Source organism: Triticum urartu, chromosome 7A (genome assembly GCF_056163025.1).
Source record: "Triticum urartu cultivar PI428250 chromosome 7A, HENAU_Tu73, whole genome shotgun sequence".
NCBI lineage: Eukaryota > Viridiplantae > Streptophyta > Magnoliopsida > Poales > Poaceae > Triticum > Triticum urartu.
This window is the reverse complement of record NC_141879.1, coordinates 148,102,460-148,120,000: the sequence shown is the minus strand read 5'-3', so window position 1 is coordinate 148,120,000 and position 17,541 is coordinate 148,102,460. Positions and strand designations below refer to the sequence as shown.

Below are 17,541 nucleotides of genomic sequence, written 5' to 3'. Positions count from 1 at the left end.
CTCTGCACAAAACAGAAGTGGCATAGCGCAAGAAGGAAAAGTTAAAGAAGTAGATAAACGAAAAGCCAAATCGGACAGTGATAGCCTGCAAATGCATAGGGTTTAGTTTTAGCCTTTTCAGAGTATCGATTCCGAGCAATCAGCAATGCAAACGCAGTTAGATAGTAATAATCATTTGCATGGAACTTGGAAAAACATTCTTTATAGACGTGTTGTTCATATATTAGTTTATTACGGTTTGCTGCTATGTATGGCACGAGAAAGTGGTCCGCGAGCGTTAGCCGACCAGGGTCGACGATGGGAAGGATTCGGGTAGGCAAAGTACGGGTAAAGGTGTCGTGTGGCACACGGGCATGCAACACGCCACTCCGGACGTGCGCAACCAAAGACGGACAGCCAAGCCCCTCACAGACCCACATGTCTGTGCACCGACTGTTGGCTTGCTCTGTCCGGTCAAAGAAGGACATCAAAAACAATCATTTTTGTCATTTGAGGGTAAATATACGGGGCAGATACAAATGCATTATGAACATAAATGCTTGCAGACCATTCACAAGAAACATCTTTCAAATAGTTCGCTTAACTTCTATTTAATATTTCAAATAGTTCGCTTAGCTTCCATGCTGCAGTTGGCCTCTGCGCCAATTGGCACAACGGTTCATCTAGTATATAGAAGAGATCAAAGAAATGCTAGAGATGAAGAAAGATTTGGTGACTGGATGAAAATCAGAGAATATGACAATGTGGATGGACTTCATGCGACGGAAGGAGGAGAGGTTCAAGGTGATGGCAATTGACGAGGAGAGGAAATTAGTGACCTATGAGAAGAAGATTGTCCTCGAAGAGACGAGGTGATCGCCGCCAAGGCAAAGACAAAACAAGAGGAGGAGCAAGAGCAAGCACTCGTGCTCATGGATGTTTCACCATCATGTGACAGGGCAAAACAAAGTAGAATTGAACAACCTCGCGGGATCATGGGCACGCCAAAACCGCCATCCTCGATATTGCCAAGATAAATGTATTTAATAAATGTAAGTTGCATAGGGGTGCTTGATGTATGCTCATGTTGCCTCGCGTTTCTTCTCGATGACCTTGTTGTCAGATGAACAATGTCGTTTCTTTTGGTACAATTCATTAACATAATGATTTTGTGCATCCACATTTGAAATCTTATTGAAATCATTTGACGTATCTGTCGAATTAATTTGTTGAAATGAAGTCGAAATAAGGTTTACACGTCGCAGTAGGGCGAGAGAAATTGCAAAAGAAAACTTTTATACTACTAGATTTAACTTTTGGGCATCGATTCGAAATGAGACTCCCAATACGCTGAATTTTTAAAGTCTGGTTTCGGGAGCCGGGCTTCAAAAGTCAACTATACATGAACCACGGTGGACGCGAGGCGTAGAATCGGCCGGACGTTTTCCTATGATCCTATTCCGTGCGCTGCCAGTCAAACAGTCCAGACAATTCTGACTACTCCGGTTTGCACACTTCCAACTCACGCCGAGTACTACCAGTGCTCCGCCGCTCGCCGAATCCAGCTCACGCCCGGCCGCGATGCGCCCGCACGCCACGGGCGTCGAGAAGGCGACCGTGCCGTACGGCTCCTGGGATTCGCCGATCAGCGCCGCCGCCGTCTCCTCCGCCGGGAAGACCGTCGAGGGGCTCGCCGTCGCCGGCGACGGCCGGCTCCTCTGGGTCGAGACGCGCCCCGAGGAAGGAGGGTAAGCGAAAACAACAGACCCACTCACCCCCTCTCGCTGCCCCCATCGTTCACAGTGCGCGACGCTGATGCTTTGACTTCCCCTCTCTTCCCCAGACGCGCGGTTCTCGTGAAGGAAGGGGCGGGCGCAGACGGCAGAGGTTCGGATGTGACACCGCAGGAGTTCGCCGTGCGGTCCCTGGCGCAGGAGTACGGCGGTGGCGCGTTCGCCGTGCAGGGGGATGTCGTCGTGTTCTCCAATTACAGCGACCAGCGCCTGTACAAGCAAACCGTCGGAGGTGCGGAGGAAGCTTGCGTTTAGCTATTGATGATTGCTTGCTTTCTCAGTGCTACGATATATCTTCATGGATAGGCGCATTGCTTCTGCATAGCACATTTTGGCACTCCACGCATTTTGTTTTGCAGTAGAATGACTTGACTTCTGCATTTCTTCAGATAAGTGTTCCTTCATGTCAGTTTCAAACTATGCATGTTCTGTAGTTGACAACATGCGCGCTATGTTGGAATATTTATGCATGAGGGTATGATTTTACATCATGTTGGGGACTCCATACTTGACGGATATACGAAGCAGCATTTCCAGAAACATGAACTAAAATAGCTGCATTTTAATTTATTGAACTGTAGCTTCAATTTGACTTGTAAAAAAAGTGGTTCTGCATCTTTTTAGTCTATATTGTGATTGATTAGAGTAGTGCCACTATGCATCTCTTCTCCTTTTAAGAAAAAAAAAATAAGGGTATCATGTGATGTGTCTTCAAACGGCTCTTTTTTGTTGGTTTCAGATAATTCACCACTACCTCTGACACCGGATTATGGTGGATCGGTTGTCCGCTATGCGGACGGTGTCTTTGACCCTCACTTCAATCGTTATGTCACTGTAATGGAAGGTAATTAGTATTCCATATATAGCATGTCAATGGTGCTTCATACATTCTTTTAAGAAGATAAGTAAATCCAGTTTGACAACAGATCACTGCAAGAGTGGCTCAAATCCCATCACAACAGTTGCTGCTGTGAGCACAAGTGTTGAAGATGTTAATGGTAAGAAGAACCGAGGACTATACACCTATTGCATTAATTTGTGCTTAAGATTCTTGAGGATTACATAAATAATGTTCTCAATGTGCACCTTAGAACCAACTGTGCTGCTCAGTGGGAATGACTTCTATGCCTTTCCACGCATTGATCCAACTGAAAAACGCATGGCATGGATTGAATGGAGTGACCCAAACATGTCATGGGATAAAGCAGAACTATGGGTTGGATATTTCTCCAGCAAAGGGTAATCTCTTATTTGCATGCTTTGTTGTTTCAAATTATTTGCTTGCTTGTCTATTGCACTTTTTTTTGGTGAAAAAAGGACATTTACTTTTTTTTTTGCAATATACTGAAGGATGTTGTTGGAACATTTATCAGTGTATTTTTGAATGACCACGGTACGACTGCACATTTTAGATCACTCTAAACCTATAGCCAGTTCACGGAAAATGCTTGTCTTTTCAGGTTTTATTTAAACCTTATTTTGTGGGTTATTGTAGCACCAGATGATCAATTTGATCAGATTTTTTTTCAATCCTTTATTCCGAGAAGTAAAAGATGAATGATTCAGTTGTATGTTGATTCAGTTACGCCTGAATGCTTCTTAATCTTCTTCTAAGCTTTTCATTTTTATTACGATGGTTATTTGTGCAGAGAGGTGGAAAAACGTATTTGCATTGCTGGTGGAGACCCAATGATAGTAGAATCTCCTACTGAACCCAAGTGGTCTTCAAAAGGTGTTTGCATCTTGGCATACTCTAACTTCGTGTTCAAACTTATTCCATATTTGTGTCCACATGAATAGTTGATTTTCGGTATGTTAACTTGTTATTAGGTACTTCACCAAAATAAAACACATTATGTTTCAAAATCTCATTTAATTAAACTAGTTTTTCTTTAGGTGAACTGTTCTTCATAACTGACCGACAGAGTGGATTTTGGAATATTTATAAATGGGTATGATTTTTTCTAACTTGTTTGTCTCTATTATGTTGTCCATTGAAATAACTTTGTTCCCAAGTTATTAAACTATTTAGTTACAGCATGGAGTAGCCGGTAATTGATGTGTGTCCTTATTACCATTGCCATCTCTCTGTATTTATTACTTGCACCCATCTTTTAACAATTCATTTTTCTGTTTTTAACAAATAACTGCAGCATTTTACCTTCATCGGTATCTATTCACAGGAACAATTGTGACAAACCACTTTCTTATTGAGTTTTTATTTTGGCAAGACCATTAGCTAGGTTGGTATTACCACAATAGTATTGCGTTGAGGACCTACTATCAAATCACTCTAATTAGGTGGGCGGTAACTAAGAATTAGATTCTTCACACATATTAACATTTGTTTGGGGAATTCTTTAATTGGTTTTGTCTTGCTATTGTGCCGATTCATGTATGACAGGATGAGCAGAGCAATGTGGTCGTGCAAGTGTACTCACTTGATGCTGAATTCTCGAAGCCAATGTGGGTTTTTGGTGTCAGCTCCTATGCTTTCCTCGGAAATGACGACCAGAGTCAGAAAATAGTTTGCTGCTACAGGTTGCTGCAGTTTTCAGTATTGACCGTATTTGTTTTATGGTTGTATGGGATTCATAAAGATAAGCCTATTTTTCTCTTATCTAGGCAGAATGGGAAGTCATATGTTGGGTTGCTGGACCATGATTCAGGGTCATTTTCAAAAATTGACCTTCCCTTCTCTGCTGTAACTAACATAGTAAGTGCAAATTCTGATAAGAGCTAACTGATATTTCCTTAATTTTTTCACATGATGATGCTATAAATTACATCATGTTGATTTGTTAGGTTTCTGCAGATGGATCTTTCTATGTTGAAGGTGCATCTGCTAGTCTTCCAGTATCGATAGCAAAGGTTCATTAGACTACCTTCATGAATTGGTTGTTCGTGCTAAATATCTACTCTGAGATCCTCCAGTGTGCAACCTAGCTTGATCCTATGATTTTTCACCAGGTGACACTAGATGAAAAGAGAACAATGGCAACTGACTTTTCTATAGTTTGGTCCTCCTCAGAGGACATAAAGAAATATACACCCTACTTTAGTTTGCCTGAATTTATGGAGTTCCCAACCGTAATCCCTGGCCAGCATGCTTATGCTTATTTCTATCCTCCATACAACCATACTTTCCAAGGTTCATCAGATGAGAAGCCTCCGTTATTGGTCAGAACCCATGGTAATGAATCAAATCTCACCTATCTTTTTCTTGAAGGTACCAAAAAGCTTTGTACATGCCCTCTCTCAAAAGACAAGGCATAGCACATGCTGTCTTCCATAAAATATTTTCCCCTGATTTCGTTGATTATGTACTCTTTCTTGGTGTCAATGTCTTTGACATTCGTTGCATATCTGCTAACTTTCTGTTTACACTGTTTGTGCTCGTACGACGATAAAAAGAGCATACAGTGGTCCTAACTGTACTCACCAACTTATCAAATTGCTAAGGCCGGTGAAATGATGCACCAATCGGTTGGCAAAGTATCACGGCAGAGAACTGACTACTTCTCTTGGTATTACTGCAATTATTTAGGTGGACCTACAGATGAAGCACGTGGGATTCTTGATCTTAGTGTGCAATACTGGACGAGCCGAGGATGGGCATTCGTTGATGTTAACTATGGGGGAAGTGCAGGTATTTGTCTCCTAACTTTCTCGGCTATCTATCTGATGAGTAAAATAAATCCTGCGTTCTATATACTTGCACATCTGATGCATGGATTGTTTAATGATTTGCATCCTCTTATGTACAAAAGCCTTAATCTCTTACTGAAGAACATGGAAGTGTTAATAAGTATTCTCTTTGTTTTCTTGAAGGCTATGGGAGGGAGTATCGAGAGAGGCTTTTAGGGCAATGGGGTGTTGTGGATGTAAATGATTGCTGCAGCTGTGCTACATTTCTGGTATGGCTTATTCAGACTGACTGATCCTTTTAATAATTTCATGTAGCTTCTGTGATCATCATATTCAGTGCATATAATAAGATGAGATTAATGAATATGCCTTTTTACTGATGATAAGGTGGCAACTGGAAGAGTAGACGCGCAACGACTCTGTGTAACAGGGGAATCTGCTGGTGGATTCACAACTTTAGCTTGCCTTGCTTTTAGACAGACGTTCAAGGCTGGTTCTTCTTTATACGGGGCAAGTTTCAAATCAAAATTTTTCCTCTCCTTTTTGCTGCAGCCTAATACTAGCTAACAATTTATACATTTGTTGAGCAGATTGCTGACTTAGCTTCATTAAGGGCAGGCATGCACAAGTTTGAGGCATACTATATTGACAACCTTGTGGGTAAGGAACTTTGTACTCATCTTTACTAGGATATGGATGTTCGAATCTGTTTATAATTTACTAAATAACACCCATGTACCTTCAATATTCCAGGGAATAAGCAGGCTTACTTTGAGAGGTCGCCAATAAACTTCGTTGAGAGATTTACATGTCCGGTCATTTTGTTTCAAGGATTGGATGACCCGGTAAAACTTTGAATTTTGAAGTGTGATGTCACACTATAGTTGTCTAGACAATTTATAGTAGTTTGATATGTATGGTTGTAGAATTTCATAAGAGAACATTCTTAGTACAATATCAACTATCTTTAGAGTAATGAATTAAATGCAACTATTAGTCCAGATAGTGAGGATTGAACGGAATTCTGCTAGGAAAGACTGCAGTGTGTCAGTTGTCTACATTCTTATCCTTTGAACTGTTAGGGTTTAGGGTTGACCACATTGCACCTGAACAGTAAACAGCGATGTAATTGACCAACTTACACTTTGATGATCTTCAGGTTGTATCACCAGATCAGGCAACAACGATATACAAGGCTATAACTGTTGCTTTGGTTGAGTATGAAGGGGAACAACATGGTTTCCGCAAGGTTAACACATTTATTATCGTTTTCGTATCTCGTTATACAAGTCACATTATTTTTAATTCTTACACAAGGCACCTCCAATGTCCCACATTGCACCTGAACAGTAAACAGCGATGTAATCGACCAACTTGGTTTTTCTTTTGTTGAATATGAATGATGGCTACTTGCGGACGGGAAGCTCAGTAGAAATGAACTCAAATATCACATATGAAAAGCTCATAGCTGATACGCGTTTTCTTGGAGCAGGCTGAGAACATCAAGTTTACCTTGGAGCAGCAGATGATGTTCTTCGCAAGATTGGTGGGGCACTTCAAGGTGGCAGATAACATTGCTCCAATCAAGATAGACAATTTTGATAAAGCCTTGTGATTGTTTCAAAGAACAATCGAGAGTCGCTCGGTTGATGAGGGTGTGTCAACACGCCCACCAGATTTCAACCTCCATGAGGCAGAATAAAGGGGGTGGACTTCCTGGATTGTCGCATTTCCTTGTAATCGTTTTAAAGAGCTGCGCCATGTATGCCGTTTAAGCATCAACTAGTGAACTTTTTCTTTCGGCTTGGTACACCTCTGGACCAAGTTTCAGTAGTAAAGCAAAGGGTTGCTTAGCATTTCCCAAAATATTGTGCCAGGAGACTTTATTTGAGTGAAGAGAGATGTGGCATTATGGTTTATTGTCACTGCGGTGTTTAGATTCAGGGTTTTGCAAAGCAACTTCCCTATGAAGTCGAGACCGCTTTGAAATCAATCGAGGATTTGTTTTATAAGTTAGATGTTTGTTCTAGACTGTTTTGAAGTTGTAAAACTGTGAGTGGACGTTTGTATTTTAAAATTGCAGCGCTATAAAAGTGTAGGACCGTAATGTCACACCATGTTGAGTGCTTCTCCCTCCATTCTGAAATATAAGGTGCATTAATTTTTCAAAGTTAAAATTGAAACCGCTTTGAAATCAACGGAGTGTCAAAATGTGATTTGTTTTATAAGTTAGATGTTTGTTCTAGACTGTTTTGAAGTTGTAGGACTGCGAGTGCACGTTTGTTTTCTAAAATTGCAGCGCTAGAAAAGTGTAGGACCATAATGTCACACCATGTTGAATGCTTCTCCCTCCATTCTGAAACATAAGGTGCATTGATTTTTCAAAAGTTTAAATCCTTACGCTTGACTAAGTTTATAGAAAAATCATAATAATTATAATACGAAATTAGCAAAAAAAACTGAAAAATATATTTCATGATGAATTTAATGATACCATGATCGATATTGATATTTTTTAGAAAAAAATATTAATATTTATAATACCTAGCAAAAAAGTGAATATATTTCATGATGAATCTAATGATACCATGATAGATATTGATAATTTTTCTCTATAAAATTGGTCAAACATAGACAAGTTTGATTTTTTAAAAATACACCTTATATTTGGGAACAAACGGTTTATTTGAATTAAAATGATGTTACATTCTACCATATAAGAAACATAACTAAATGTTTTAGAAGATTGCGATGGATGGGTTTTTTCTCTATCAAATATAGTGTAGAGAAATTCTTAGAAAAATGCATATATATTACCACATTACGAGGCGAATGACTAACATAAAATTCCTACAAATTAGACACATTCAAAAACTATTTTTGAATCAAAATGTCTTTAACACCCTTTGAAGCAAGTCGGAATCTTTCAATCAAAAGGACCTCACTGTTCGGAAGAGATTGGCAGTCGTACAAATGTTAACCGAAGCCGGTCAATGTCATTGTGTTTGAACCTAACAGAAAGAAAGCACGCCAATGCGCGAGTCGCACCCAGTTCGACTCAGGTTTGAACCTGCACAACCATCCTATGGTTGCTTCCTTATGGGCCAGACGGAAGGGTAGTGGTAGTAGTGGTGGGAAGTTGAAGAATTAAACTTTTGGGTATGGATTAGATTGCACCGCCTCTAGTGCCTAACGAGTTAACTTTTGGGGGCGGGTTTGGGGCACTGGTTAGAGATGCCTTTATAGTTATTGCATGGTGAAGGGGAAGGTCCTTATTGACAATCATCTCCAGGAATGATGTCATGATGATGCTTCCCTGTTTCTTATCAGAACAAAATATTTTCCCAAGAGTTTGGCAATGAGAACCAGTAAAGTTTTCGTGCCAATCCCAAAAAAGGACCGACATCTCTTATCTGTAGCTTTCATCATTCTATGAAAGGGTAACACATGTATGACTTATTTGATTCAAGATTTTTCGTAGGAATTTTGGAGGATTATAGTCCTTTGGAAAAAAATATATGGGTAGGATTGATTCCTATACTTATTTCCCTAAGGATTCATTTGTACTACATCCCAACGAGAATTTAACATTCACTCAAACCTCTTGCAAAGACTTCCTTGTGCTCCTTTGTTTTCCTGTGATGTAATCAAATCAAACAAACAAAAAACTGTAGGATTCAAATGAACATGAAATTGCAATCCCATACCTTTTCTATTCATGTATTCTTAGAATCATGCAAATCAAAGAGGCCCATAGTAAGTAGGCATGGATTTAAGGACACCATTTCAGCGAACAAGCCTTCCACTCAAAGGAAGGATGATGCCACGCCATCTGGCTATGATATTTGGCTACCTTGGCGATAAGCGGAGCGAAGACAAACAAAGGAAGTTTAGTGGGAGAGAGATATGTAGACCAAGATAGGTATGAGGGGTATCATGAGCTCGCATGGGACGGATTCAGTCTTCTCTTACTTCTTATCACTCTTGCCCCTGTTTAGAGCCGATGATGGTGCCTCGGGTTCATCCAGCTTCTCCTCCAGTGGCCTCGCTGCTCAAATTAGAGATGGCAGAGGAGGCCGACTCCAAGTTGTAGATTGTATGATTAGAACTAGGTCTGGGTTAGGGTTTGCTTTAAGGCCGTCTAGTGTCATGCTATACCAAAGCTTCTCACCGGTGCTTGCGAGCTTCATCCCGTGGCTGCCATTCGCTGGCTACTGTCGTTTCCATGGTGAAAGTCAACCACTGGAGGTGCACCTGACAAGAGCTCCTGAAATAAGCTCATGTGGCAGCAAGATCTAGCGAAAACAGATGTGGCTTCCCTCTATTTCATCCTTTGGTGAGGTGACGGAAGAGGAGACGACAATGGTCTCGGCTTCAACCTCTTCATATCGGTCATCTTGTCAAGAATGAGCCTCACATGTTGGACCTGAAGCACGTGTGTCTGCTTCGTCTTGAGATCACCATCAACAATGTTGTGGGGGTGGAGCTACAACATCCCTCACTGCCTTCGGGCTTTGTAGTTGATTGGTGGCCCGAGTTGTTTCGTCATTGACTCTTCTGACTAAAGGCTGACCCTTTAGAGAGGCTTGAGATTGACAAAGTCACCACAAGCATCTCATTGTCTATGGGAACGTCGTCTCCCATTGAATGATCATCATTGAAAAGCCTGAAATAAGACTTGAATCGACAATGTGAGCACATGTGCTTCCTTTGTTCATTTAGTGTGAGACAACATTCCCATCGTCATCAACAATGGCACTGGTACTCATTGAAAATTCAGAAAAATATGAGCACCAGTGTCAAGTCTAAGACTTGAATCCTAATGGGCTAGTTCCACGACAATGAACTTGACCATCTAAGCTAAGCTCAGTCCATGGGTCCATTTGTACGTAGTTTGGACCAAGTTGTACTATTTCTTAATTTGGGGGTCTTTGGGTCTGCTGTGTTCGGATGTTAAATTAATGAAGTTGTTCTAGGTCCACCTGGGTCCTTCCTCTTTTTTTGAGAGATGCAATGAAGCATCCTAAGAGCAACTTTAGCGGTTTCGTCATATCAGACCGATCTCCATAATAACTTTCGATATGACGATTTTGACCAAAAATACCACTCTAGCAAAGTTGTCATACGACTCCGGATTGTCATAATATTTTATGAAGGCACTCCATATCGATCCCACTAGCCTCCATATTTGGGTTGTGGGGCGTGGGGTAGGAGGGCACTCCATCCAACAACCACTCGCGTAGGGAGGGAAGTTTCACCTCCCTCCTCAACGTTCTACACAAGCCATCTCCTCGCCGCGCCAATGACTCGGACGATAGACGCCCAATGGCACCGAGAAGCATGTCAACTAATGGTGGCACCGCGTGCCAACTGCCCGCGACCATTTCCTCCATATTTCCCCTCTGTGCTCCATGTTTCCCACCGCCTGCTGCTATAAAGTGGCCATCACCCTGTCTGGATAGTTCATACCATCGCCGCCCAGAACCTCCACTTCCCTCCTCGTCCCATGCCTCTTCCTTTGCTGCTAGACTAGGTGCCACTGTCGGAGGAGGAGAAAATCCTGGACGAAGAGCGGGTGGAGGAGGAGGCCGCTCTAGAGGAGCAGGAGTGGAATCAACATGATGCACTGGAGGCCATGTTGGAAGATCCCGCCCTCCTCAGCGAGTTCCCAGATCTGGATCTGATGTCGAGTACGTCTACGTGCAGATACCATATAGGCAGGACAGAGCTCACCCACGTAGCTCATATCAGCCACGACGTGCTCCACATCGCCTCACTGTTAAGGAGGCATGGGATGAGCGATACCATATATGCCTCAACCGCCTGCCCTTGTGAAATCTTCAAAGAGACTGCCGTCGGGCAGACGTTAAAGGTGGAGAAGGACCGTGTTGTGTGGCTCCGTTAAGAGAAGAAACATGCAGATTTGACGACGGAGAGGGAGCACGTTAGATGACGCACACATTCGAGATGGACACGGTGACACTCACCGAGTCGAATCAAATCACTCGATATTAGGCTTCCCTGACCTCGACATCCGTGGGAAGGAATGAGACGAAAATAAGGTCACCAGATCATTACACTACCACACGTAGATGACGACCCGACTCATCAAATATTGCATGTGCTTTGTGCTTTGCATCATCATTGTCATGGTGGAAAACTAGTGCTTCTTTCCAAAACGTAAAAAGTCACCACTTTAGTGGAAAAAAATGTCGTTAATAAACTTTTCTACATGTGTAACCACTTTGTGATGCAATATTATCTTAGATTTGTGTGTTTACCGCATAGTTATTCTTTCATATATGAAATATGATGACTGTCAATACGATAACCAGAGTTTTTTTTTCGTTTCTTTATTCTTCTCCTTTTCTTTTTCTTTCTCTCAACATTCAAATACTCATCAACATAAAGGGCTATGTGGTTACAACGACCAGAGTTATAAGGGCATGTACACTAGTTGAGACACCTTCTAGGAATGTGATTCGGAATTGCTTCACACACGATACAGCATGAACGATCTGCGAACGATGCGTTTCCTACACATCATCTAAAAAAATAAATCAATCGCCTCCTGCATGCACGGACATGGTTGGAGCTGCCACATGGGATCGTCCATGAGTCGGCTGCTGGGTTGTTGTGTGTATAGCAGCGCTGAATGTGATTCCACGACGGCGGCCGCGTCCGGGAAGGTGTTGTGTGCATCTCTCAAAAGTAGACTAATGCGGGCCGGAGGCGTGTCGACATCACACTCATGCAAGTGCAAGCCCACTTTCCCCTCAAGAAAAAAAGCGCAAGCCCACTTGGGTGTTCCGTCACTGGTAATCGATTGGGCCCAAATAGGCAAGCCCGCCCTCCTTTCCGTCCGGCGCCGCAAAGTATTTCACCCGCACGGGGCACACGGCCGTCGCGGTCTTGCTCATTTCGTTCCTGCGTCGCCCGCCACCGCCCACCTTCCCGCCCGCCCGCTCGCCTTCGCCCCGCGCGCCGACCACCGACGCCGAGGTGAGGGCTTGCCGACCATCGCGCTCCCCCGTTGCCGCCGCATTTCCTGCTTAGTGACTTGCTCTGGGCTCCCGCTTCGCGCGTCGGTGCAGATGGGCTCCCTCGGCGGCTACGTCTCCCCCTACGGCGTCTATCTCGACCCGGAGCGCGTCTTCTTGCTCGTCATCAACCGCCGGCCCCGGGACCTCTTCAACTACGTGCACTCCATCCCCGGAGCGCCCGCGGACCTACGATGCCGCCTCGTCGGCTTCGCCGAGAGGGCTCTCCAGGCGCCGCGGCTGGGGTGAGCTTTTCGCTGCCCATCTCCCGCTTAATCGGCTCGCTTCTTGCCGCGGTTCTTTTCGACCTTGCTCTGATTCTTGCTATGGTTCTTCCATTGGTTTCCCGTTCTTGCTCAGATTCTTGCGGCGGTTCCTTCTCCCCCTCTTCCGGGGCCACTTGGCCTCGGCCTTTCTCTGGTTGCGGTTCTTGCTCTGATTTCCGCACTGGTTCTTTCCCTTCCTCTGGGGACGTAATTGATTCCGTTCTTGTTCGGATTTCTGCACTGGTTCTTTCGCTTCCTCTGGGGCCTAATTGGTCGCGTTCTTGGCTTCTTGCTCTGTTTTTTGCGATGGTTCTTTCACCTCTCACCTAGTGCTAATTTGGTGATGTTCTTGCTCTGATTCTTGCAATGTGTTTATCTCTCTCCCTCCAGAAACTGGTGGCCCGACGAGAGCTCGTGGACACTGTATTGGGCCATGTACGCGTGGGCTCACGCAGACGCAATGCTTAACAGGTTGGTCCTTGCCCCCCGCAATCTGTTCGATGTTTTGTGCACAAGGAAATGGCTCACAGTCTGATGCAGCTTAAGTAATTAGGCTTCCATGGTTAAGTTCTCAAGCACTTGGTTAATTCCTTCTGGTCTCATGTGCAGATTTGTTACTGGTGGAATGAACGGTTTGGTTTAGTATGATGGTGCACAGAATTGTTGCTATTGGAGTCAGTTACCTTTACGTGCTTAAGCACTCAGTAAATTGTCTGCTGTACAGAATTTGCATGCTGTTGGAACAGATGGTCTGGTTTAGAGTTTTCGTATAGTGCGAAAAAGATCAATCGTAACTGGAATGGATCAGTCTGTTAAGTTTTATCCAATGCTGTTCTTGACCTAAAAGATTTGGTTCAGTCCTGTAAGAGAACACCTTTTTTATGTCTAATTCTTTTCCTGGAAGTTCCTAGAAGTGGCAAGGTGCGCATCACACTGGGAAATTATATTTGTCAAGTGGAAGAAAATGAAGTATCAAGCTCTGATCCTCACTGCTTAGATTTTATAGAGATGTTCAAAAGTTTTATTTTCAGAACTGTTGCTTATTTGGTGAAACCTTGGACAGAAGGCCCAGTCCCAAACTTTGTTGACAGTTTAGCAGTGTGCGAGTGCGACAATGGTTTGCTTGGTTGAAAGGATATGGACAGGACAGGATTAACGAAAAAATTGCTTTGAGAAAACACACACAAAAAAGGGTAGTAACAAGAGTTTGTTGGCCTGATATTTTCTGATAGCAGTATTTATCTTCCTGGTTGGTATTATTTTTTCTAAACCAGCTTATAGGCAGGATTACTTTTTTTCTCCTGAAGGAATTATAATTATGCCAACTTAATACCCATTGTGTTTCTGCCTTTCAGTTTAATAGAACCATATTCTATCTTAGGATTCAGTTTTTTTGTCTGTTACAGTTAGTATTTCAACCTGACAACAAGCATCATCAAGACGAAGGCTTGATAAATATTTGTTTCTATGTTGCCATTTGGTAGGAATTTAAGCAGTACTGTAGTTAATAATAGAAAAGCTGTAAGAAGCAGGAGGGAACATGACTATCGCTGACCCATTCATCACTTGTATTTGACAAAAAAGCAGTTTGATCTAACTGAATATGGCATTATATGAGCTCAGCCCTGCACATGAGCTATCTAATTTTTGCTGTTGTTTGCAGACTTTGTGCGCCTCAGATATCTGGTAATCCATCCAATTTCGATGCAGGTTTAGAACTTCAACAGATCTTCTTTTTGGGCATTTTTTTGAATGATATGACTCATAATGTAGTTTTTGGCCTGTTTTATTATCATTTTTCTCAAGATTACCATTATTCCACTATACTGGCTGTGCTGTAAATGCACGACTATCTGATAAAGATGATTGTCACAAGGATTAAAATTTTCTACTACCGTATTTACCCAAGATTTAGGCCTGCCTGTTGCCTGATGCGTACAATCTTTTGTGACTATATTTCCAAGTAATTGTTTCTTTAACTCCTATCAAGTATTACCAAAAAAGGGTTTCTGAAATAAAAAAGAACATTTGCTAATAGAAACCAAAGTTAGCAACAGCATCGCTTGCTTAGTTCACCCAGTATTCTGCAGTTGATATACATGTATGATGAAACTGGCAGTATGCTCTAGCTAAGTTCTATGCTTTGGTTCTGTCTGAACAATGTCTTTCCACTTATCATCATATCATCTGTGTGCAGTGCCCAGAAATGCTGCAATGCTTAATCAATTGTATGCTTCTAGCTCAAGCACTCCAACTGCAACGCTTTCTCCACAACAGGAAGATGGTTAGTAAATGCTTTCTGTTTGCTTACTCTAAAAATAACTTAAGGATGTCCTTATACTAATCATTATGTCTCATGTGTGTAGTGATCAATTTTCTGATCTCACGTGCCAGACCGCTTAATCGAACATCTGCTTTTAACTGGGCAACTCATACTTCAGATTTTGCTCAACGGGGGACTGATTCTACTCTTGGTTAGTACCGTTGTCCCTTCATAGGTCACTTAATTTGTTTATTAGTTTGACTTGGGTACCACACAAGAAGTTTTTTTTTTGTCTTGATTGTATGCTGTGTTAGCTACTTGTTTATTCATAAAACATATACTGGACAGAGCACTAGTGCATTTATGATTGAAGTTTCAACTCTCTCAATGTAGCCTGGAATGTTTGTGATTGCCAAGATCAACTTCTTGCTATTCTTCTAGTATATCTTTTCCCTGAAGTAACAGAGGCTATAAGCCATTGGGCATGTATTCTTATAACACAATGATGTATATTTTTCCCTTAATACAATAATATAAGTACATACCTAGTTACCACCAAAATACGCTATTCAACTTTATTATTTTAAGATGTATGCTTATATTGCTCCAGTTCAGACAGGTTCAACCTGTACATATTTTGAGCTATGCTCAGAGAACACTACTTTACATTACAGTTGAATACGCGATCAAGCCATAGTGGCAGATGAGTCCTATGAGGCCAAACCACATGGCCCAGTGAACTTTTGTGGCAATCCATTTAGAAGTTTTTTTAAAAAGCAATCCATTAAAAGGGATCCAACTCAAGTTTTCACAGTAAGGGAACACAGTGATAGTTTTTCTCTAGTTTGGTTAACAAATACAGAGTAGAACATATTTCCGTTCCATATATGGACGAATATAAGATGCTACTGCAGATGTCCACCTCTGCTGCTTCTCTTCTCATTTCTATATTGCAGTGTACTTCCATGCAAATGTATGGAAATTTTATCACATCGAATAATATCTGAGCAACTGATTACGTCGTTTCTGTGGTTTCTGTTGCAATACTCTAATTAATATTTCAAGAAAATGAAACCAATAACATTGCAGCATTATTTGTATTAGAAGGCATCCTTTATCTAACGCTTTGTGGGTCTTCCTCTGATATTTCTCCAGCACTGGCATTTGGAAACCTATCTCTGGGCCAACCGGGATCCCAGCAAATGGCTCCACGGGAGCTGATGCAGAACAGCTATGGTACACCTGCAATGAGAGTACCATCTCTGCACCAACCTGGACCAGCGCAACTCACTCCACAGGGGATGATGCAGAACAGAGAAGGTTAGATTTTTTCTGAACGCTTGTCATTTCCAGCTTGGAAGGTAGAGATGCATGAAATTCTGTGTCATATTTCAGTGCTGCCCGCAGTAGATGTCAAAGGAAAGGGACCTGCATTAGGAGTAGGCCAGCAAGACCTGCGGGTCCATGTGGCTTGTTTGATGGCAGATGACGGCACTACAGGTGCTGCAGGGTTGTTGATCAAGAGGGAAACATGGCAGTTCATCTGCGCGTTATGTTTTCCGATGCGGAGCACAGAGGAGACGGTTCTTTTTGCAGCTGCTTGTTGTGAAGGGATCAAAGTTGCTCAGGCCTATCAACCTACTAGCATTGTACTGGAGTCCCATCTATTCCATCTGGTCGACCTGCTACTTGGCGGCGCTCATGCTCCCTGCCGAGATATGGAAGAGTTGACGACATTACTGCATCTCTCACATTGCAGAGTGCAGCACATCACGGAAGATTCCAATGGTGCTGCTCGTCGACTGGCCATGCATTGTTTGCTGTCAGAGGAGGCCGAGATATACTTCAGTTCTCCTGATTGGCTTGTCCTTACTTAGCTGGTTGCCAAGATCAGTTATGTTAGTTACTCTGGTATAGAGAATGATTCACAGATTACTCTATAGGAAGTTAGAAAGAGACGGTAAATGCTGTAGATGGCAACTGCAGGCTTGATAGAGTTTAGATGCAGAGGTTTGCGAGCATTCAGCAAGTGTAGATACAGCTGAATAGCATTCTTTCAGTGCCCATGTGGGGAAAAACACAGGCAGCTGTGCCCGCAATGGTACATCGATGAACTGTGTAACTGCTAGTTCTGAGTGCTGTGATGTAAACTTGTGTAAGAGTAGGGCCACTGGGCCAGGCACTGATTCTTGTATGAGATAGAAGAAAGGGTTTCAGTTTCACTTGGCGTGCTGCCTTTCGTTGGGGATCAGTTCATGCTACATTTGTTTGGATATACGGTAGTAGGATTTTGAAGGTCAAGGGCCTGTGCTGGACACTTTGTCAAGTTTTTTTTTTACATTAACTTCTTGCCCTTCTACAGTCCAATATCCTTCTTACATTTTTGGATCATCAGGAAGGCTTCCATGACATGAAAATATCAGTCACACAAGTTGAGGATTACACAACTAAAAAGGGAAACAAACTAGAGTTTAAAGCAGAAAATTGAAAAGCTACAGGTACAGGGGCCTGGCCAAAGCACAGAGCTGACAAGCTCCATTGTCCTTTACATG

The 17,541-nt window shown here is 42.5% G+C and overlaps 2 protein-coding genes across 3 annotated transcripts; both read left to right on the top strand.

The window, feature by feature from the left end:
• The first annotated feature begins 1,403 nt into the window (after nucleotides 1–1,403).
• On the top strand, nucleotides 1,404–7,436 carry LOC125520042 (peptidase uncH). 2 transcript variants are annotated; one of them, XM_048684835.2, is made up of 18 exons: nucleotides 1,405–1,727; nucleotides 1,823–2,004; nucleotides 2,512–2,616; nucleotides 2,699–2,770; nucleotides 2,864–3,011; nucleotides 3,422–3,504; nucleotides 3,669–3,724; nucleotides 4,177–4,313; nucleotides 4,398–4,488; nucleotides 4,578–4,643; nucleotides 4,743–4,965; nucleotides 5,320–5,421; nucleotides 5,604–5,689; nucleotides 5,808–5,930; nucleotides 6,011–6,080; nucleotides 6,174–6,265; nucleotides 6,580–6,669; nucleotides 6,913–7,436. In XM_048684835.2, the coding sequence occupies exons 1-18, from the start codon at nucleotides 1,561–1,563 to the stop codon at nucleotides 7,033–7,035; spliced, it is 2,016 nt and encodes a 671-aa protein (XP_048540792.2). In that variant the 5' UTR covers nucleotides 1,405–1,560; the 3' UTR covers nucleotides 7,036–7,436. The 2 variants fall into 2 exon arrangements, with proteins under 2 accessions (XP_087390757.1, XP_048540792.2); XM_087534631.1 differs by having other exon boundaries at nucleotides 1,404–1,727; nucleotides 4,177–4,488.
• Nucleotides 7,437–12,344: 4,908 nt separating this feature from the next.
• On the top strand, nucleotides 12,345–17,299 carry LOC125518537 (uncharacterized). The gene is made up of 8 exons (XM_087535122.1): nucleotides 12,345–12,422; nucleotides 12,515–12,705; nucleotides 13,117–13,197; nucleotides 14,390–14,436; nucleotides 14,924–15,010; nucleotides 15,093–15,200; nucleotides 16,145–16,309; nucleotides 16,385–17,299. Exons 2-8 carry the CDS (start codon nucleotides 12,515–12,517, stop codon nucleotides 16,864–16,866), a joined length of 1,161 nt encoding a protein of 386 aa, XP_087391248.1. The 5' UTR covers nucleotides 12,345–12,422; the 3' UTR covers nucleotides 16,867–17,299.
• Nucleotides 17,300–17,541: the final 242 nt, after the last annotated feature.